General features: G+C 37.1%; 1 protein-coding gene across 1 annotated transcript in view; it reads left to right on the top strand.

Annotated features, from left to right (window-relative positions):
* The window catches only part of LOC126457260 (regulating synaptic membrane exocytosis protein 2), a 1,246,504-nt gene that overhangs the window by 1,038,779 nt on the left and 183,747 nt on the right, over positions 1-23,978 (top strand). Inside the window, exon 22 of the mRNA XM_050093425.1 lies at positions 14,302-14,441. Coding sequence (XP_049949382.1) covers positions 14,302-14,441 — 140 coding nt within the window. The remainder of the gene's footprint in view (positions 1-14,301; positions 14,442-23,978) is intronic.

The following is a 23,978-nucleotide window of genomic DNA, read 5'->3' as shown; positions in this document are numbered from 1 at the left end:
TTACATGATATTCATTGGACTGCTGCCGGTAAACACATGCCACATCAGTGTTTCTTGAAGAGAGCTGTGGCGGTGATGTGGCTCTGTTGTTCCCGCATAGTGATTTGCAAAGATGAAAAAAATTGAGATTTGAGCAGTGATTAAGTACTTCCTAAAGAAAAGTATGAAAGCAGACATTCATGTCGTTTTCCAGAATACACAGTGGACTGAATTTAAACTTGGCTGGGAGAGCTTAGATGATGATCCTCGCAGTGGTTGGCCAATATATGTGGCTACTCCAGAAATCATTGCAAAAGTGTGCAAAATGGTCATGGAGGATCACTGATTGAAAGTGCGTGAAATTGCTCACACTTGCCAGATGTCATCTGAAGTGGTATATCCCATTTTAACTGAAGAATTAGAAATGAAAAAATTATATGCAAGATGTGTGCTGCGACTCTTCAGAAATGCATGAGAATGGACTTATCAGAACAATGTTTGGCCTGTTTTAGGAGAAATGAATAAAATTTTTTGCACCAGATTGAGACCACAGATGAAATTTGGGTGCACTGCTATACTGCAGAAACAAATCAACTGTCAAAGAAGTGGAAACATGCTGATTTTTCACCACCATAGCAAGCAAAGACAATTCCTTTGGCGGGAAAGGTCATGGCATCAGTGTTCTGGGATGCAAAGGGGGTTCTGTTTGTAGATTATCTCCCCACTGGGCAAACAATTACTGGAGAATACTATGCTAACCTCTTGGACTAATTGCAACAAAAGATACATGAAAAAAGGCCAGGTTTAGCAAGGGAGAAAGTCATATTCCATCAAGACAATGCGCGACCGCACGCATGTGCCATCGCCATGGCAAAATTACATGAACTAAGGTATGAATTGTTGCCACACCCACCTTATTCACCTGATATGGCTCCGTTAGACTTTCACCTCTTCCTAAAACTGAAAATTTTTCTTGGTGGATGAAGATTCACTTCAAACGAAGAATTGATAGCCAGAGTTGACAACTATTTTGCAGGCCTGGAGGAAACTCATTTTCGAGATGGGTCAAGGCACTGGAACATCGTTGCACCAAGTGCATTAATCTACAAGGAGAAGACAATGTTGAAAAATAAAAAAAGTTTCACTGGTATAAGTACTTTTGTCTATTCTGGTCCAAGAACATTTCAAACCACCTTCATACATTAAGGTTTTGTAAGGAAGACACAGATGTCAACAATTGTTATACAGTTGAGTATTATATACATTTCTGTTAGTTGTAAATACATATTTTGTATGAGTGAGACAATCAAGATGGACTATAAATGGACAAAAAGGGGTGCAGAAGTAACAATGTCCAAAACAGTTCACTGAGAAACCAGTTGTGAAAGAAGTACGAGGGCTATCCACAAAGTACATTACGTTTTGGAATTAAAAATAAATAAAGTATTGGAAATTTTTTTTTATAATATACAGATGAAAGCCACACTTAAATACTACTTTTCTACATAGTTGCCATTTAAATTAAGGCACTTATCGTAGCGATGGACGAGCTCGGAGTTTCCTTCGTCGTAAAATTCAGCTGCCTGCGCCTTCAACCACGTGGTTACCTCTTCTTGAAGCTGTGCATCATCATCAAAACGCTGCATAGCCAACCACTTCTTCATTGCTGGGAATAAGTGGAAGTCGCTCGGTGCCAGGTCGGGACTGTACGGCGGATGAGGAAACAACTCCCACTTAAAAGATTCGAGAACTTCACGAGTCGCATTTGCCGTGTGGGCCCGGGCGTTGTCGTGAATCAGCAAGATCTTTGAGGCCAACTTTCCCCTGCGCTTGTTTTGTACTGCTCTTCTGAGGTTGTGCTGAGTTTGACAATACCTTTGAGAGTTTATTGTAGTGCCTCTTTCCAGGAAATCCACAAAAATCACACCTTTTCTGTCCCAAAAGACAGTCATTGCGTGGTTGAAGGTGCAGGCGGCCGAATTTTACGATGAAGGAATTTCCAAGCTCGTTCGTCGCTACGATAAGTGCCTTAATTTAAATGGCAACTATGTAGAAAAGTAGTATTTAAGTGTGGCTTTCATCTGTATATAATAAAAAAAATTCTAATACTTTATTTATTTTTAATTCCAAAACGTAATGTACTTTGTGGATAGCCCTCGTACATGAGGTAATATGCCAATATTATGTGTTATATTAGTCTTTCTCATCCTTAGCACAATGTTCTGCGTGATCCACTGAATGTCCTAGAGACTCTTTTATCAGGGGTACTGTTACCACTGTTGACAGATGTGAAAATTACTGAACTATCAGTTTAATAACTCACAGCTGCAAAATACTACAGACAAATGGAAAAATTCGTAGAATCCCACCTCAGGGAAGATCAGTTTGGGTTCTGTAGAAATGTTGGAACACTTTACCCTATGACTTATCTGAGAAGATAGATTAAGGAAAGGCAAACCTACATTTCTAGCATTTGTAGACTTAGACAAAGCTTTTGACAATGTTGACTGGAATACCCTCTTTGAAATTCTGAAGGTGTCAGGGGTGAAATACAGGGAATGAAATGATATTTACAATTTGTACAGAAATCAGATGGCAGCTGCACAGGTCAAGGGGCATAAAAGAGAAGCAGTGGTTGGGAAGGGAGTAAGACAGGGTTGTAGCCTATCCCCGATGTTATTCAATCTATATACTGCGCAAACAGTAAAGAAAACAAAAGAAAAATTTGGAGTAGGAATTAAAATCCATGGAGAAGAAATAAAAACTTTGAGGCTCGCCGATGACATTATAATTCTGTCAGAGACAGCAAAGGACTTGGAAGAGCAGTTGAACGGAATGGACAGTGTCTTGAAAGGAGGACATAAGATGAACATCAAAAAAGCAAAATGAGTTTAATGGAATTTAGTCTAATTAAATCAGATGATGCTGAAGGAATTAGATTAGTAAATGAGACATTTAAAGTATTAAATGAGCTTTGCTAACTGACGAGCAAAATACCTGATGTGGTCGAAGTAGAGAGGATATAAAATGTAGACTGGCAGTGGCAAGGAAAGTGTTTCTGAAGAAGAGAAATTTGTTAACATTGAGTGTAGATTTAAGTGTCAGGAAGTCTTCTCTGAAAGTAATTGTATGGAGTGTAACCCTGTATGGAAGTAAAACACAGACGATAAATAATTTTGACAAGAAGAGAATAGAAACTTTCAAAATGTGGTGTTACAGAAGACTGCTAAAGATTAGATGGGTAGATCACGTAACTAATGAGGAGGTACTGAATAGAATTGGGGAGAACAGAAATTTGCATCACAGGTTGACTAGAAGAAGGGATCGGTTGATTCTGAGGCATCAAGGGATCACCAATTTAGTATTGGAGGGCAGCGTGGAGGGTAAAAATCATAGAGGGAGACCAAGAGATGAGTACACTAAGCAGTTTCAAAAGGATATAGGTTCCAGTAGGTTCTTGGAGATGAAGAAGCTTGCACAGGATAGAGTAGCATGGAGAGCTGTATCAAACCAGTCTCTGGACTGAAGACCACAACAACAACCTATGGAAAAGATCTCCCATCATATGTAATAAGCAGAATTCTTTTCAAGCATGACTCTGCTATTGTAATCAATCCAAGTGTACATAGAGCAAGAGCAAAAATGTTAAACAATATTCTGAATGTATCATTGACCTATTTTTTGTGAGTGGTCTCACTATTAATTTTAAAAAGACACAACATATTCAGGCTGTAAATATAGCAGTATTACACGAATGATAATTTTCATGCACGATGAAGAAATAGTAAACTGTGTGGATACTCCAAAATTCTTAGGTGTCCACATTGATGTGACTTTAAACTGAAAGCAGTTCTTTTTGAAAATCCTAAAACAACTTGTTTCATCCAATCCAGCACTTAGAATCATTGCAAATGATCTTTTGTCTAATATACAACAAGAAGAGTTAGTTCTTTTTGTGGATGACTGTACTGTTGTAATCAATCCAAGCATGCATACATATAGCAACAGAAGAAATGATAAACAGTGTTCTTAAAAGTATAATTGATTGGTTTTCTGCAAATTGTCAACCTCTTAATTTTAAAAAAACACAACGTATTCTGTTCTGCAAATCTAGCAGTACTGCACCGATGGTAAGTGTCACACGTAGTGAGGAAATAATAAATAGGATGCATACTTGAAAATTCCTAGGTTCATATTTCTGAGACTTTAAACTGCAAAAAGCACACTTTGGAACTTCTAAAACAACTTAGGTCAGCCACATTGGCACTTAGAATCACTGCAAATCTTCAGGAGAGACTAATCAATAAATTGACATATTCTGCATATTTTCATACAGTAATGCCATATGGAATAATGTTCTGGGGTAACTCATCTTTAAGAAGGAAAGTCTTCATTGTTCAAAAATGTGCTGTAAAAATACTATGTGGTGCTCACCCGTTATTGTCTTGTAGACAAAGTATATTTATTCCCGCATGAAGTTTGTTGTAAATATTCCACTGCAGTTCATAAGGAGCAATGCTGCACATACGTACAATACCAGAAGAGAAAATTACATTCATTACACCACAAAAAGGTTGTCCTCAGCACAAAAATAGGCACACAAAGCTCCCACAGTAATTTCTGTTCACTTATCGAGTGATATAAAGTGATTGGCGGACAGCAAAGTAAAATTTGAAAACAAACTGAAAATGTTTCTGCTTGACAACTCCTTCTTTTCTGTAGAAGAATTTGTACTACTGAATTGTGTGAAAAGTGGTGGGCAGCAACTGCTAACACATATATTTATGTTCCTTTCTCAAAAATAAATAAATAAATAGATAAATTCATGCAAATGATCCATGGAACATGAAAATAGCAAACTAACTTTCATTAACAACCTGGCCGGGAAACTTTTTTAGATTACTTTAGAGCTGAGGATATAGTATTAATAAAGGTACAAGTATCATCTTTTGGTAATCTCTTATTTAAAAGGAAAAATACTGTCACAAATCAATGGATTGAACTAGAACAGTGTATGTGATATATTCAAAGGTATGCTATGACAAAGAGATGCATCTCTCAGAAACTACATTCATAATTAATTGTTACTGAACTGCTACAAAATATTGTGCTTGCTCAAACCAAATTTAATGTGGTAGCATTGTCACTATCATCATTCCCACTGGTGCTGATTTCTCAGCTATTTTAAATAGCTAAGGTTAAAGTCAACTTAACAGCTCAAAATTAACATCACAACATTGTTAATTATAATGGGAGTTTGCTGAAGACCTCACTCCAGTATAAAGAACTCCTCTCTGAATCCTATACAAGGAGACGCAATCTGTAGGGATGTGTTTTTCTGTCTTATAATGCAGCTGTAAACCACAATCCAAATGAAACTGAAAATTATTATTAGGTGCAATTATTAGTAGAGAGTAAGTTTAGTGGGAAATATACATAGCAATGACCATACCCTTCTAAAGAGGGCATTACTAGTTGCTCAGTTACTTACTTCATGTAATATTCTTACTGCTCACACTTTTTGCTGATGTGTACTAATTTTGTACTATTTCAGTGTTGATAATCTAAATGACAAATTATTATCATTTACTTCTTTAGTGCAGTAATTCTGGAATGAAACTATCCTCCATTTACAAGGATCTAAATATTTAGTCTATTAAGAATCATATCTTTTTCTTTTCAATTTAATAACCCTGTGTCAGGAAAGTGTACCCTTTCTAACATTGTTGTGACTAGTATACTTGAAAGTAGGCAAAGTAATGTGTAGTGGCCACTTCTGCCTATTAATGTATAGCTTGACTTGATGCACTTATGTGAAGATTCTCCTTCATGATGGGATTTATGGAACAAGATGTATGAATCAAGGAGTGAATGGATTCAGGGAGTGAATGAATGACTCTCGATAAGTTTACCTGTGATGTCAAGAAACATTACTATTTTTAAACTGTCATATAAAGTAATTGTTATGATCATTCATCCATATTTACCAAGGTATTTTTACAAAATACCATATACATTTTAATTAGTCCAGTCACATTAATGTGACCACCACCTTTTTAGTTAGTCCAGTCCAGTAATTACTTTCTCTACCACTCCAGTCTTGAACAGTGTATAGGAAAAAGCAGACACTTTTAATCTCTCTCTGCAGGTTCTAATTTCTCTTATTTTATTACAGTCATCATTTCTCCTGATGTAGGTGGGTGTCAACAAAATATTTTCTCCTTCAGATGAGAAAGTTGGAGACTGAAATTTCTTGAATTATCTTGATGCATCAAAAAATGACTTTGTTTTAAGCCTTGCCACTCTCTCCCCTATTTCATGTTTGAATTTTTTCGATGTTCTCCATCTATCCTATCAGGCAAGGATCTTATACCGCACAGAAATGTTCCACCAGAGAGTGTACCAGTGTTGTGTGGGCAGTCTTCTAAGTGAATTTATGACATCTTCTAAGTGTTCTGCCAACAAAAAGTGGTCTTTGGTTCACTTTTCCCACAGCATTATATATTGATTGTGCAAGTTTAAGTTGTTAGTAATTGTTTTTCCTAGGTATTTAGCTGAATTAACTGCCTTTAGATTTCTATGATTTATTGTGTAACCAAAATTTAACAGATTCCATTTAGTACTCATGTGGATCAATTCACACTTTTAATCATTTACAGTCAATTGCCACTTTATGCACTGTACGGACATCTTGTCTAAATCTTTTCAAAATGTTTTATTCTCTTCATACTTGTACTGTTCATTATCCACCTTTCACATCCACATAAGATTACATTCCAGAAAAATATGTTTGGAAAAAACTCATTCACAGTTAAATTTATGTTTGATGTTAACAAATTCCTTTTCTTTCAGTTATGCTTGTCTTTTTACAGACAGTCCACATTTTATATCCTTTCTACTTTGGCTATCATCATTTATTTTGCCGCCAAAACAGCAAAATCCTTCTACTACTTTTAGCATCTTACTTCCAGACCTATTTCCCTCAATATTGTCTGATTTAATCTGACTACAGTCCATTAACCATGTTCGTCTCATAACTTGCTTCAAGATTTTATTTAGCTGCTGTTCTGAGACTTTTACTGTCTCTGAAAGAATTACAATGTCACTAGTAAACCTCAAGATTTTTATTTCTTTTCACACAACCTTAGGACCTTATTGCCTTGGTTTCCTTCACTGCCTGCAAGATGTACAGATTAAATTACATTGAGCAGAGGCTAGACTGTTACCCCACTCCTTTCTCAACTACTACCTCACTTTTATGTTCGTTGACAGCAGTCTGGTTTTTGTACAAGTTTTAGATAACTTTTTATCCCTGCTATCTTCATAATTTCAAAGAATGGTCTCCAGCCAACACTGTTAAAACTTGTAAATAATAGATTTCCGCTATCAGTCATCCTTTTTAAGTTTTATTGGCAGATCTAGAATTCAGCTAGAAACTAGCCATTCTCAATGCACTATCATTTTTGATCAATGGATGTAATGCCTGTTGGTTGGGCTTCATCCACAGTTCATTGAATACTCACTTCCCATGTGCACTAGCCATCTCCAGTATTCAATTAACTGTGGATGAAACCTGACCAACAGGCATTACATGCATTGATCAAAAATGATAGTGCATTGAGAATGGCTAGTTTCTAGCTGAAATCTATATCTTCCAATGAAACTTAAAAAGGACGACTGGTAGCTGAAATCTATTACTTGCAAGTCAATAACAGTCGCTGCATGTAACAGCCTTCTGAATAGACGGTAACCTGACTGTTAAAACTTTTTCTAAACCTACTAAATTAATGCTACTTGTGTAACTTTCTGTTGATTTTTAGGTTTTTGAAAATGATATATTGAACATGGTAGTAAGTGATAGCCTCCAGCAAGCTGAATAAACATGTGAATGATCTGAGGGAAGTTGTGCTCCTCTTCAGTCTATATTCTACCATAAATGAAAGGGTTAGTTTTGCCTCCTGTGTTCCAACATTTCTCTGAAACCCAAACTTGAGATCATCTTCTACCTGTCTTTCCATTCTTTCATAAATAATTCATGTCGGTGTTTTGCTACCGTGACTTATTTAACTGATGTTTTTGTAAGAACGTTTTACCCTATTCAGCTTTAGTTTTGGAGCTTTCACACCCATCTGCATCAACCTTCTTTGAAGTTGGAATTATAACAATCTTCCTTAATTGTGAGGGTTTTTCACCTGTCTGGAGTCTCTTTCATAGCAGATCGAATGATTTTCTCATGGTGTCTTCTCCAAAGTATCTTAATAATTCTGAGAGAATGTCACCCACTTCAAGTGCCTTGTTCCACATTAGGTGTCCTGTGAAGTTCTTGTCGCAGTGTCCTATCTCCTAACTTGTTTTTATCTACTTCCTCTTCCCTTTTCATAATACTGTCTTCAGATTTATTTCCTATGTACAGATATTCTGTATATTCCTTTCATCTTTCAGCCTTCCCATTGTTTCTTAGTAGTGACTTGGCACCTGAGCTCCTAATATTCATACATGAGCTTCTCTTTTCGCCAAAGGTCTCTTAAATTTACCTATAGATGGCATCTATTATTCCCCTAGTTATGCATGCTTCTACAACTTTGCATATCTTGTCTATTCATAGCTGCATTACCCATTTGCTCTTCATATTTGTCCCATTTTTTTAGATGTCTGTTTTCCCTTCTGCTTTCTTCAGTTGCTGCAATTTTATATTTTCTCCTTTGATCAATTTATAGCACCCCGTTACCCCCTCTCCCCCCAGGAGGGTGGGGCAGCTGTGAGCCAGGATGATGTGAACTGGTGGTGAAAGTGAGATGAGAGCTCAGGAAACTCCAATGAAAGGCAGCTCCAAATGAAACAAGTTCTGTATTGAAGCATCTGCATGGCATAGAGCATCAGGTCAGTCTCTGGCTGCTGAATTCTGGTTGGCTTGTCTTCTGCACATCCCACAATGCTGATGCAGCTACTCTGTGGGGTGCTGATGGTGTCAGTATGTGAGCTGGCTGCACAGCCCCTTGCCAGCAGGGTGTACTTGATGACACTGTATCTCCTCCAGCCCGGGCAGTGCCCAAGTAAGTCACGGCATTGGACCCCGACCACAATGAGGTATCTGTCATGTGACTGTTGTAGATGGCTAGTACACATGGGGAGTGACCACTGCCCCTGGGCAGGACTCAGCCACACAATTGGTGTTGACCTGGGATGGCCAGCTGTTCTGTGGCACTACATCCAGGGGCTGCAGCCAAGAACTGCAGGCCCTTGTGGCAGCGTCATCTGCCACAGCCCTGTTGATCTGGTAGGGTTGCAAAACTGAGAATAATTTCATAATAAAAATGTCCAGTACCTATAGTGGGCAATATCGTGCTTGTTGTGCATATGTACTACTACCAGCTTCTTATCCTAAAACACCACTGCCACTCTCAGTGTGGAAATCTACCTTGCCTTACCCCTTGCTGCACTAGCTGTTCAGTATAACTGAGTTTGCTGTTTCAACAATCTAACCTGCCTCACAACATGGCACTGGCCTTGTTGAATAATTACAGTGACAGTACCCCGTGTTCACCTGCTGCCAGCGCTGATGAAATACACCACTCAGACTCCCACTACTACACCCATATATGATTGTTGCAATACAAATTCGAGTAAGTATCTCATGCTCTATCCTGGGATTTCTAAGGGCCTTGTATTTTTACCTAGCTATTCCTCTACTGTCTTTGCTATTCCTTCTCTCAAAGCTACCCATTTGACTTGTATTATATTCCTTTTTCCTGTCTCAGTCAACTTTCGTCCAGTGCTCCCTTTGAAACTAACAGAGAACCCTATTCTTTCAACTTATCCACATTCCATTTCTTTAATTTCATACCTTTCTGCAGTTTCTTCAGTTATGATCTGCTATTATGACCAGTGTTCACATCTGACCCAGGATATGTATTTCAGTTTCAAATCTTGTTTCAAAATTTGTTTTTGTCATTATATAATCAATCTGTAACGTTCTTGTATCACTAGGTATCTTTCATATGTACATCCATCTTTTATGATTCTCATACCAAGTTTCTGCAATGATTAAATTGCGCTGTGTGCAAAACTGCACAAGGTGGCTTCCTCTTTCATTCTTTTCCTCAGTATTTGTTCACCCACTATTTTCCATTCTGCCTTTTCCTGTTATTGAATTCCAATTTCCCATTATAATTTAATTCTCATGTGCTTTAACAATATGAATTATTTCTGTCTATGAATTATTCCTTTATTCACACATTTTTTCAATCTCTTCTTCATCTGCATGGTATGTTGTTTTTCACTCAGAGTCAGTAAAAACTTAATTTTGGACACACTATTCAACTGGCATAACAAATCCAACTTTTTTATTTCATCAATAATACAGTGAATTAAACTGGCTGCAATCCATTCAAGATTTTGGTCCCAGACTTCACTTGTGCTAGGTAAATATTAATAAGTCTGAATCAGGATTCATACTGCAATGCTTGTTATGTAAACACTGTTCACGGTCAGAGTTCATAAGAACAGCAGACATCGGCTGTGGTTTTGCTCTGTTGCCAACCTACTTTTGAAAGGCATTCACAAAAACATAGCCAGTGTTGGTCTCACCAGCTTACTTCAACATCAACCCACACTGATCTGCCTTCTGGCATTGCTCAGAAGTTTATGTATTAGGATGTGTCTCCCCACCAGTTGAAGGGATGTGAGCTCTCAAAAAAAATTATAAATAGGTACTTCATAATAGAATTAAGCTGCCTGAAGGCAGAATTAATCATGATGTATGCAAATGTGCTAGCAATAATATCTGTGTCAATTGTTGCTTCCAGATCCCATTCTGTCACCTTAGCAAAATAAAATAAATGGAATTTTATGCAATTTAAAGCAACTGTGAAATGAGAGGAAAAAATGCCACATCTTGAAGGAATTTTTGTGCTGATTCCAAAACTGGTCTTAGATTTTGCAAGTCTGATTACTTCCAAAGTTATGGAGGATTTAATATTATGACTAATATTTTATTCATATTAATTCACCTGATGCATTTGCATTATAGTAGTATGTGTAAAACATGCTCTTTGCTCCTCTGTCATCAGCTGAATGAATGTTACACTGATAGCAGTCATATAATTGACTTTCAATATTGAGCATAACAGCTTTTGTTAATATGTAACACCATGTTGGAATTAGCCAAATGAGTAGGTCTTGCATGAAACCTATTATCCTGTTATGATCTGTAGGTGTTATAATCTTCAGTTCATGGTAGAAAAATGAGAGGTGATGAATTTAACTGGTTTCAGCCTGTGAGATGTGGATTTCTTACATTAATTCTAAAATACTATTTTAGGAGAATCGTATGGTGTCTAAGGAATCAGCAAGCAACCTCAATGTTGTGCTGTTGCTATACACATGTCTTATGTATAAAAAAGAATTATGTAACAGCAATTTAGGTTGGGGTCATAGGTGAACTGTATGGTGTCTATGGAATAAGCAAGCAACCATAATGTTGTGCTCTAGTTAAACACATGTCTCACGTATAAAAAATAGAACTGTGTAATAGCAATTTAGGTTAGGGTTGAAGTGCCTGTTGTAGGTGCTGTGATTGACTTTGACTCAGTAATTGCTAATTGATTATGGAACTATATCACAATGGCTATTAGAACTTATAAACTAGTAATGGGTGTTGCCTTTGGATCTAGGTTGGCTATGATTATACTGTTCATAGTAGCTCATCTACATTCCTTTTTTCTTATTTATTATTAGACCTACTTCTGTGTTACACTTGTTTTGTTTTGTCTTGATAACCCTGTAATAATTTGAGCACTAGCCCTTTTCTTCATACAACCATACTTAACTAATTTCCATTGAATCTGACTCCAGTCTGTATGTTTGCATTTTTAAATTCTGTAATCTGCCTATTCTACTGTCAGATGTAGCATTCCACACTCTTGTGCTTCCACTAACGGCAGTTTTGTGATGCCTGATGACAACATTCTCCAGTGTAGATACCACTCACAGACGCAAATAAGGGACAATTTTACCTCCCAAATATTTTATCCAAGACAAATTCATCTTCATTAAACCACACAGTACAGCTGTAGGTTCTTTTATAAATATAATAGCTGTAGTGTCCCTTTGCTTTCAGGTGTTTGGAGTACCAACATAGCAAGGTCTTGTAGGATAATGTTATAAGGTCTGTTCACTCTAGCTATTACCCTGGAAGTTATACATGCTATCAATATGTGACATGCAAATTTAAATTACTATATTTCATTGAATAAAAATAGAAAAATCTTTATTTTTTGGTTGCAAATAGATTTTTAGACGGTTTCTTTCAAATTGAAATTAAATTATGTGGTCATAATCATAGTGTTCCTTAGCATGTCACCATCCACATCACAGTCAACACTGGCATTTAATATGAAGGTTGTTAATCAATAATATGTGATAATGGAATGTCACCAAACAATATACAACATCAGCAGGAGTGAATGCCATTACAACTGGTATTGTCAGTGTAGTAACTGTCAGCACTGTCAACACATTTATCAATGAAACTTTTGGACATCTGTCCACATGTAGTTAACTACTTGAATAGATATTGCAGCTCTACAACTGCCAAACATCTTCAGAGTTACTCAAGCACTTTAGTTGCCTCTTATAAATGCCTTACTTACCTCAAAAAGTACAACTGAAGAAAACTGCATATCAGCTATTTTCTTGGAGAATAAGTGTTTCATGTTATGAACAGCTCATTGCTAATTGTCTTAATAATATCAAATTCTTTTTGTCCATCCCAGTTTGCAGATTTGCTTTGGTAGGATGTATTATGTTCAACTGCTCTGTTTCTTCCTATACTCAGGAAGAACCACATCAACATTAGACCAAATTTAGTCATTATAGTTTAACTTTGTCATGTTTTTATTCACATGTTCATTTGGGAAGAAAATACTTATCTTAATTTGTTTAGGATGAAACATCTTTTGCATTTCCACTGTACTTTTTTCAGCTGTTTATTATTCTGTAAATTTGTGCCTTAACATCTTCAGTTCCCATCATCGTCTACAGTGCTGTAGTGTTTCTTCTACCAATGTGAAATCTTAGTTGGAAGACCCTTTAAAACTGTAATTTCCTTCCCTAATTTTTGTTCATTACTACTTTTACATTTGTCAATCCCTTTTATATATAACTATCAATTTTTGAATTATATATAAAAACAAAGATGAGGTGACTTACCGAACAAAAGCGCTGGCAGGTCGATAGACACACAAACAAACACAAACATACACACAAAACTAAAGCTTTCGCAACAAACTGTTGCCTCATCAGGAAAGAGGGAAGGAGAGGGGAAGACGAAAGGAAGTGGGTTTTAAGGGAGAGGGTAAGGAGTCATTCCAATCCCGGGAGCGGAAAGACTTACCTTAGGGGGAAAAAAGGACAGGTATACACTCGCACACACGCACATATCCATCCACACTTACAGACACAAGCAGACATATGTCTTTTGTTGATCTCCCATATCAATATCATGGAATATTTGTAAATAACAATTTTATTGCCGTTTTCTTCTTCTAATTTGAATACAGACAAATAAGTAAGAAATATTTGTCATTATCTTTACTAAACACAAGGATCAAATATATTTGTTCTTTATCTACCACTTGTGAATCCATATACATTTGGTACTATTAACTGGAGACAAAATTCTTTGTCATGTGATTGATGACTTTCACTCAAAGTATATACACACTGATACATAGCATATTGTGAGTTATCACTTCAGAAAAATCCATTCAGTCTTTACATTTCTAGGGAAAAGGAGAAAGGAACTAAATCGTAAATCAGCATTAGCACACAATTCTAGCTGCTCACCTCAGAATGTACACTGACATCAAAAACTACGTTTGTCATCTTTTCACACTTCTTTTTTCACTCAGTATAGCTTGTTTATCTAGACTAATAAAAAATGATATTAATATTGACTCTTACTTCTGCAGCAGTAATTTCTGTTATTACAGTAATGAAGTCAGCCCTACTTCTTTATGAAGTAGGTAAACCATCATTATTTTAAGTTTTACCTTTTTTGCATTTTGCAAGTCCAGAGAAATCATGAATTTTGCCTTTTGGATTGTGTGATGACCAGTATTAGCTTACTCATGTGTAAATAATTAAATTATTACTATATTTAGTACATTGCTTTAATCAATGATGTATGTAAATACAATTATTATCATTACTATTCATCAAGTATAAAATTTTTGACAGCATTCAAAATTGGAAAACTTCAGAAGAAATATGAGTGTTTAGATGTATATAATTTGAGATATTTAAACTTTTTAATTGTTACAGCACCCTATGTCAAAGTCTACCTTGTTAGTGGAAAGAAGTGTATCGCTAAAGCAAAAACTGCAACTGCGAGAAGAACATTGGATCCCCTTTACCAACAACAGTTAGCCTTCAGAGAACCATTCCAGGGCTGTATACTCCAGGTAATACTTAATTCTATTTCTGCAAAAAGGCGAGTGCAGAAATACATGCTAATATAATGTTAGTTGTTATTACTAACTGAAGCTTAGTTTTTGAACTAATTTTAGAGTTTTATCTAGGTGCTTGGTAGAATGAGTTCATTGTTGATTTTACCACCATTGGATAATGCAGATTGCAATCAATAATATTGTGCAGGAGCACATGTTCCTTAAAATGTTACTACTTTCAAATAGGACATAATTTATTGAAAGTTGCACTTATTAAATTGCAATATATCTTTATTATACAGAGATGGAGGGGAGTGATGTTGTTTGGTATGTAAGTGCTTCAGTCTAGTGATTGATTTTAGAATCACGTGAAGGAATGTGCAGTAGCGTTCAACATCAAAAGTTTAGAAGTTTCCACTATTTTCTACAGTTTTTGTTGTTGTTACACATGAGGTAGTGTTTTGTGCAACATTTATTTTTACACATTTAAGTGCTGTACATTATGTTAAAGTTTTTTGGAATATCTTGTTAATTCTTCCCTTAGAGATTTTTGTGGCAAGTAGTATTCTACATGATTTTAGAACTACATATATAACATATGGTTGATTAAACCATACTTTGTTGGTTGTGAACCGTCTTGCACTGAGAAACAAAAGATCTTCTTTTCATGTTATATGTGATATTTGTAAATGAACTCAGTTTCTTTATCACTTTAACTATTTTACTTGTCTTGAAAATAGAAATTTGTGTCAGTTTCCAATAGCTTCAATTCCAAAACATATCTAACTTGTAATTTTTTTTAATAATATTTTTTCTTTATTTGATTTCACTTACTGATTATTGGTGTACAGTAGAGTAAAAATGTGAAAGATAGGTGACTAAATCCAGTACCGACAAGATTTTCTCGATTGCAATGCTTTTAAATTGCACTAAAATGTCACTTATGTCAAAGCGGTAGGTGGATCAAAACAAAATGTCCAGACACTCTGTGACCAAAATGGTACTGAAACAGAGGATGACAGACTAAAGGCCGAAATACTAAATGTCTTTTTCCAAACTGTTTCACAGAGGAAGACTGCACTGTAGTTCCTTCTCTAGATTGTCGCACAGATGACAAAATGGTAGATATCGAAATAGACGACAGAGGGATAGAGAAACAATTAAAATTGCTCAAAAGAGGAAAGGCCGCTGGACCTTATGGGATACCAGTTCGATTTTACACAGAGTACGTGAAGGAACTTGCCCCCCTTCTTGCAGCGGTGTACCGTAGGTCTCTAGAAGAGCGTAGCGTTCCAAAGGATTGGAAAAGGGCACAGGTCATCCCCGTTTTCAACAAGGGACGTCGAACAGATGTGCAGAACTATAGACCTATATCTCTAACGTCGATCAGTTGTAGAATTTTGGAACACGTATTAGGTTTGAGTATAATGACTTTTCTGGTAACTAGAAATTTACTCTGTAGGAATCAGCATGGGTTTCAGAAAAGATGATCGTGTGAAACCCAGCTCGTGCTATTCGTCCACGAGACTCAGAGGGCCATAGACACGGGTTCACAGGTAGATGCCGTGTTTCTTGACTTCCGCAAGGCGTTCGATACAGTTCCCCACAGTCATTTAATGAACAAAATAAGAGCATATGGGCTATCAGACCAATTGTGTGATTGGATTGAAGAGTTCCTAGATAACAGCACGCAGCATGTCAGTCTCAATGGAGAGAAGTCTTCCGAAGTAAGAGTGATTTCAGGTGTGCCGCAGCGGAGTGTCGTAGGACTGTTACTATTCACAATATACATAAATGACCTTGTGGATGACATCGGAAGTTCACTGAGGCTTTTTGCGGATGATGCTGTGGTATATCGAGAGGTTTTAACAATGGAAAATTGTACTGAAATGCAGGAGAATCTGCAACGAATTAATGCATGGTGCAAGGAATGGCAATTGAATCTCAATGTAGACGAGTGTAATGTGCTGCGAATACATAGAAAGAAAGATCCCATATCATTTAGCTACAATATAGCAGGTCAGCAACTGGAAGCAGTTAATTCCATAAATTATCTGGGAGTATGCATTAGGAGTGATAAAAATGGAATGATCGTATACAGTTGATCGTCAGTAAAGCAGATGCCAGACTGAGATTCATTGGAAGAATCCAAAAACAAAGGAAGTAGGTTACAGTACACTTGTTCGCCCACTGCTTGAATATTGCTCAGCAGTGTGGGATCCATACCAGATAGGGTTAATAGAAGAGATACAGAAGGTCCATCGGAGAGCAGCGCACTTTGTTGCAGGATCATTTAGTAATCGTGAAAGCATTACGTAGATGATAGATAAACTCCAGTGGAAGACCCTGCAGGAGAGACGCTCAGTACGGGCTTTTGTTGAAGTTTCGAGAACATACCTTCACCGAGGAATCAAGCAGTATATTGCTCCCTCCTACGTATATCTTGTGAAGAGACCATGAGGATAAAATCAGAGAGATTAGAGCCCACACAGAGGCATACCGACAATCCTTCTTTCAATGAACAATACGAGACTGGAATAGAAGGGAGAACCAATAGAGGTACTCAAGGTACCCTCCGCCACCCACCGTCAGGTGGCTTGCGGAGTATGGATATAGATGTAGATCTAGAAATATGTGTTCCTAGATACCTGAATATGTTATACTCTGGAGCAAATTTTCACAGTCAGAAAAACTTTAATTTTCCAGAGTAATATTTGTAATTAAAAAAAAAGATTGCAGCACATAAAAAGTGAATGTCATTAGTTAAAAATGGAATGAGAAAATGTAGTAAACTTCTACTGCAGGGCTAGCTAGAAGTGAAAGTTTGAAAAGTGTTCCAAGGTACAACACTCCCCCCTACTTGCAAATGATAAAAAGGTTTTGGAGCAAGAAATGACATTTGCATATACAGTATACTTTTCTTGAAGACCTGGAGGAGCTGTAATTGTTGAAGTACATCATACTTGTTCACTGCAGATGGTTTATTCTGGATTCTTCCATAATCATGTGAATTTTGCTTTTTAAATAATTTTACATATTTCACAACATCCCGACTTTCAATGTCTTTACTACATGACAATAATTGAACAGCTCTGACTGTAACACCTAGCTGCAACAATTTCAACAACATTCTTTGGATGAACATAAGATCTTGAATAGAACCTTGACAATATGTGGTTCTTACTGGCTTGTTATAGTTAATACTTATGTAGTTCACAATGGAGAAAAATTTATACAAAAATATTTACACATGATAACATAGCAACATATTTTCAATCAACTGTTTTATGAACTGCAAAATTTTTCTGCTCCAAAATTCATACAATGAATCTCATTAAAAACTGATACTGAAATACATTAATTTTCACTAGAAAGAAATTGGTTTTCTAATTCTTTACAAAAATGTTAACTTCACTGCTTAAGCCTAGTCAATTTGTACAAGACACTGTGTTACACTATGATCATGTAGATGTATCGTCTTATAGAATTCCTCTAAAGTACTTTCTTCTGTAAATTAATTATTGTCTCAGATGTTCTTATACAATGATTATTGTCAGTTAAAACTTGAGCATAAGTATACGTTTATGTAATAAAATTTCACTGTATCATGATACTTAGTTATCACATGTATTATACTTCAGTATGTGAATATCGGCTGTTACATTACACCATTCAGTTATAACAGGAACTACTGAATGAAGAAAATTAGTCAAACAGATTTCATCACCCTCTTATTTGTAGTTCACTTTACAGCTCTTTAAAATTCTTTTCATTTTATTATTCGGAAGTGAAGAAATAGTTACCCTTGACACTTAACAAACCAGTATGTAATCTGAATTGAGTATATCTATGCAGGAATACACTTTAACTGGTTATCTGTCCATTGTGATCAAAAACTGATGTGTGTGTACTAGAACAGTTATCTTGTGATAACAGCAAAACAAGACTTATTGACACTGTTCTTCTAGTTTGTTGGCAATAATATAAAAGTTACCACTATTAATACTACTCACTGACTTATTATATTTATTCTCACTACTGCTGGTGTTAATAAACTTTAAATATTTTCAGAAGTCAAGAAACACAACAAAAAAATGAGACAAATGTTAGCAAAGCAGAAAGCTACAGCATTGTCAGTAAAACACCCTCCCTAGTATAATTACCAAATATTTGAAGCCTCTTAAGTAAAAAAAAAAGGGCAAGAAATGCAAAATTCGAGTGACATACATCAAAATGAGCTACATTACAACACAAACAATCAATTATTGAGAAAATTATTTAATTGGATAGATAAAATATCTGCTCACCAAGCAGCGGCAGAACACAAACATAAAAGACGCTTGCAATTGGCAAGCTTTCAGAGCCAGTGGCTTGTTCTTCAGGCAGAACAGTTGGACGGGAAGGAAGAGTGGTGACGGAAAGTGACTGGAGAGGTCTAGGAAAAGGGGTAGATTTCGGGAACGTCACCCAGAACAGTGGGTCAGGAGAGACTTACCTTACGGAATGAGAAAGAAAGACATATTGTTGAGGACTGCATCAGACAATATTTGAAAACCTGAGAGCTTAACAGTGGAAGACAGGATAATTGTAGACAGACATTACTGGTTAAACATCATGCATGAGTTTATAATAGTGAAAAGCTAAGTGCATTATACATAACTGAGGTCGGAGGGGGCGGTAAAAAATAGACTGGTAAGACAACAAAAGCTGTAGAAAACTAAAATGAAGTGAATCAAAGAGTAATTACAGTAAAGAAATGCTGAGACAGAAGAAATTAAGGCCATGTGGGTGGCAAGAACCAAGGACATGTTGTAGTGCTAGTTCCCACCTGCAGAGTTCTGAGAAACCTGTGTCTGGGAGAAGAATTCGGATGGTGCATGTGGCGAAACAGGCGTCGAGGTCACGACTGTCATATTGTAGAGCATGTTTGTGGGTCTTAAGAAGAAGGTAAAAGGTGGGGGCACGGGGTTTGGATTGGGTGAGAAGTTCTATGGACTGAGGTGTTAGTCCTTGTGAGGAGCCTGAGGTTTTAATGATGGACTGCAGGTCAGTTTGAATCATAGGGATGGGATGTTGATGGCAGATGCTATATGTAGAGATGTCAGAAAGCTGGCGTAGACCTTCATTTACATACTCCTGCAGTCCCCAACAATCGGTCTTTCCTTCTCCTTCCGTACGATAAGTCTCCCCTGACCTGAGGTTCTGAATAACTTTCCTGAAATCCACCCCTTTCCCTAGACCTCTCCAGTCCTTTTCCTTTACCCTTCTTCCTTCCCCTTCAACCCTTCTGCCCTAAGAAGGAGCCACAGGCTTGGAAATCTTGCCAATTACAACCATCTTTTATGGGTGTGTTCTGCCATCACTCGGTGAGTAGATTTTCTATCTATCCAATTAAATAAAAATGAATTACTTGTAATACAGCTTTGTTTGGATGTCAGAAATTATTTACATACATCTTGAGGCCACTGGCTACTATCATATCACTACACAAACAGTAAACTGAAGGCAGGAAAGTCTGTGTGTACAAGAAGCTCAGTTTCACTCAGTGCCATGCAGTTTAATTAATTCTGTATTGAACATCTGTTTTCTCCTTACTGGACTTAGGGGAAAAGCTAGCAATGCTAAACATGTACAAATCACAAGTGCTAAATATTTCAAACTTTGTCAATTAACTTTTATTTTGCAGTAACAACAATTGCCGAGCCACTATATATAGTGATAAAATGTTGATTTTATGCCGTACAGTACTAATCATGTCAACATAGTGCTAGTGATGGTCAACTCAGGCTTATTCCGAATACTGACTTTCTCAACAGTGACAAGATATAGTACACTTTTAAATTGATACTTCTCTTGCTCACTTACTAATGTTAGGAACAACACTGCTTTTATACAAGAGTGTTATTGCAAACTAACATAAATTTTCATACAAAATAAAGGCAAATGAACTTGTAAAATACCTACATTATATCGAAGTTGGTACAATTGAAATGGACATTGCAATTATACAGCTATAAGCAATTCTCAAAGCATATGATTATTGAAGTCTACCCAGCATGATGAGTATTCCATGATGTTTCAGGCTTGCACCCGGATGATGTCAACTTCTATCTATGATATTTTGGCTGACAACCATTCAGCCATTTTCAGTTGAGTTTACATTAGAGACTGCCAGTGCACATCACTGACTACACCAAAAATTGACAGAGTGGTGCATGCACATGGGTTTTCACAGATGACTGCCTTATGTCATGTTTAAAGCCCTCTGTCAAATATTGCCCCATCTATGCCATCCAGGAGGGCATGTGCAATGGTGATATAGCATGGACACTCTCTGTCGAACTGCAGGCCAGAAAAGTTAAAAGTATCAAAATAATAAAATTCATTGGTGCTGAACATGTTTTTAAGTATTTTTTGTTTGTCTTCCTGAATATGTAAGAGAAACACGGGATCCCAGGCCAAAAGTAGTAGCAAGCTGCCGTCAAAATTTGCAATCTTCAGCCACATGTATTTGCACAGATTAGGTACTAGCTGAATCCTAAAATCATCTTGTCATGGCCAAGATTTCTGAGCAGAATAATCCATAGAAAGTCCTACAGAGATACAGTGTTTGGCTATGGCCTACCTACTGGGCTGGAAAAGACGAATGTGTTGATGATATTCTGTGCAACCATGTATGACCTGTATGTGTTGTCTGATCAACAGAGACTTTGCCACATTGGCACAGTATTCTGTAGATCCCGGCCTTCTGCAAACCCAATCGATCCTTTGCTGACCAAGAAAAGTAAAGGTTTTTGTGGATAACATGATATTTCTTAAGGGTTTTGCCAAATTTAGATGAACTGTGGCCCTTGTATGGGATGAATGCCTTGGACTGAAACAGCTTATTCTTTTCTTTATGTTGTGAATGGCCATGTTTACTCCTTATTAAAGCTTATCTAATTTAATGTCAATAATATCCATTGTCTTTAAACGTGGGTTGTACGTTTTCTAGCTCCTATGCAAGGCTGTCTCTGTCAGACACAACATGTGCCCAATGCACCAGCATATGAAGGATATCCACAGTTTGTGGAGGTTAGTGGTGGCTAGTGCCTGCAAATACGGGTCTATTTGTGTGGGATTATGGTAAACATAATGCTGTAGTAATCCATCCAATTTCTGGCTGACTGAAACATCTAGAAATGGAAGACAGCTAACTTTCTGCACTTCCGTCATATACTGAATATTTTCATGAACAGAAATTGGGTGTTGTAAAAGTCACGACAGGTCTTCCTCACCATGATGGCAAACTACAATACTGTCATCTAAATATTGCCATAAGACTTTTGGTTTAAGTTTTGTGGATTTCAGTGCCCTATACTCAGGGTCTTTCATACAAAAGTTTGCTACCTGAGGGGATAAGTGGCAATGCTGTCAATTTGTTAAAAGTATTCACTATTGAAAAAAATTAAGTTGAGAAAAGTACGTGGTGGAACAGAGCTGTTATACTGAATTAGAATTTACTACGAAAGAGTGACAATGAATCAATTAGAGGGGTCCTTGGAAGAGTGAAACAACATCAAAATATAATAGTAAGTCTGCGTCATTGAATCATAAGAGAGATCCCCCTCAAAAAAGTAATATTTACTCACTGTAAAGGGGCCATATTAATCAAGCTGCAAGAAAATCCTCAAACAGTGGTCTTTCCAACAGTTAATGGCAACACCACTGTACTTTTGCAACTTGATTTCTATACCCGGAAGATTTACAGCCTGGTGAGTGAGCCAATGTACTGTAGCCATTCACTATTCTCTGAAATAAATGGATTAATAGATTCATGTCAAACCCAAAAACCAAAACTTTATTATTAATCTGATAAACATCAAACTATGACAACCAGTGAATTACAAAGAATAAACAATGGTGGTGAACTTCTCTGCCATCTCTACCATCATCTGTGGACTACTGTCACCCCCCCCCCCACCCCCACCCCCACCCCCCTCCCGCAACATCTTTTTGAATTTGGCACATGCAGGTACCATTGTGTGGCGACTCCCTGGAGAATGTGCTTGCTGTTTCTTCTCTTCCAGCTGTATAAATCTTCTTCTGGAACCTTGGTGGGCCTGGAACATCTGAAAACATAGGATAAATGCAATGTCCAGCTTGGGAGAACACTACTCTGTGCTGTCCTGTTGTTGATCGAGGTGTCTCATTAGGTACCGCAGCCATTGTCTACAGGTTTCTTTGTGTTCCCGTGGCTGCAGTTGATTGGCTGATGAGGTGTCTGTATTATGGGCAGCGACGTATGACTTTTCTTATTGCCCATGTTCTATATTCCGCATGGGCTGCGTGCTCAACTGGCTGCTCATCCTCTTCCTTCTCACACATATGTGAACTACTTTTCTCTTCACTTGTAAAGACCATGGTATTGTCAGGTTTTAATGTCTCTCCACCTTGTTGATGTTTTTGATTCTGAGTGTTACAGGCTGCACTGTGTCCTCCTCCTCTGCAACATTTGGTACATTGGTTTTAGTCTCTCTATAGATACCTTTGTGGCCTTGCCTTCATGCTCTGTGACAAAAGTATGTGTCTTATGCTTCAAGATTCAGTATGGTCCCACAAATAGGGGGGGGGGGGGGGGGGGGAGGGAAGCATAATGGTGGTTTGACTGCATCTGCTCATAACCACACATGTGAACATTGATGAAGATCTTTATGAATAAATACAGTTTTTGCATTGAATGTTGTAATTTTTGTGAGATGTCTTATAGCATGCTACCTGTAGGTATCATTGTATTTCATTGCTCTATTAAATCAGTGGGAATACAGATCTGCTGGCCAAGAATCAATTGAATTAGTGCTAGGTCAATATCTGTTTTAGCAGCTGTTCGTAACCCAAGCAGCACTACCAGCAAAGCTTCAGTCCATGTCTCCTTGTGACACATGAGTGCAGCTTTAAGAGTTCTATGGAGTCTTTGTACCATGTCATTGCTGGCATCATGATAGCTTGTAGTTCACAAATCAGAAATTGCACATAATCTCTTAAGCTCTGAAAAAAGTTCACACTCAAACTGACATCCCCGGTCAGTTGTTACCATGGATGGGACTCCAAGTCTGGCAATAGATACATTGTCCATAATCAATACAGCTTCTAGCCAACATACAGAGTGGTCAGTCATTGTAAGTAAGTACCTTCATCCTTTTGACAAGGGTAATGGTTACATGATGTCTGTATGTATGTGGGTAAATTTTATTGCTGAATACTGATATCGCCAATGGGTGCACAAACTTGCTGTCGGACCTTACACTGTTGACACTGTAAACATTCTCTTACCAGTTGTTGACAATCCTTGTCTGCATTCAGCAAAGTAAAACGCTGAGTAACCATGTATGCCAATGTATGAATTCTAGGATGTGAAAGGTCATGAACCATGTGAAATATGGTCTTAAAGTATTCTTCAGAAAAGTAGGGGCAAATGTGAGCATGGGTTGTGTCACACCATGATGCCATTTGCACGGCCATTACATAAATTTCTTTCAATGCACAACTCAAATTTTTGTCTTCCTTTAATCT

Source organism: Schistocerca serialis, chromosome 2 (assembly GCF_023864345.2).
Source record: "Schistocerca serialis cubense isolate TAMUIC-IGC-003099 chromosome 2, iqSchSeri2.2, whole genome shotgun sequence".
Classification (NCBI taxonomy): Eukaryota; Metazoa; Arthropoda; class Insecta; order Orthoptera; family Acrididae; genus Schistocerca; species Schistocerca serialis.
Note: the sequence above shows the minus strand (reverse complement) of the source record. Positions and strands in the feature narration are given on the sequence as shown.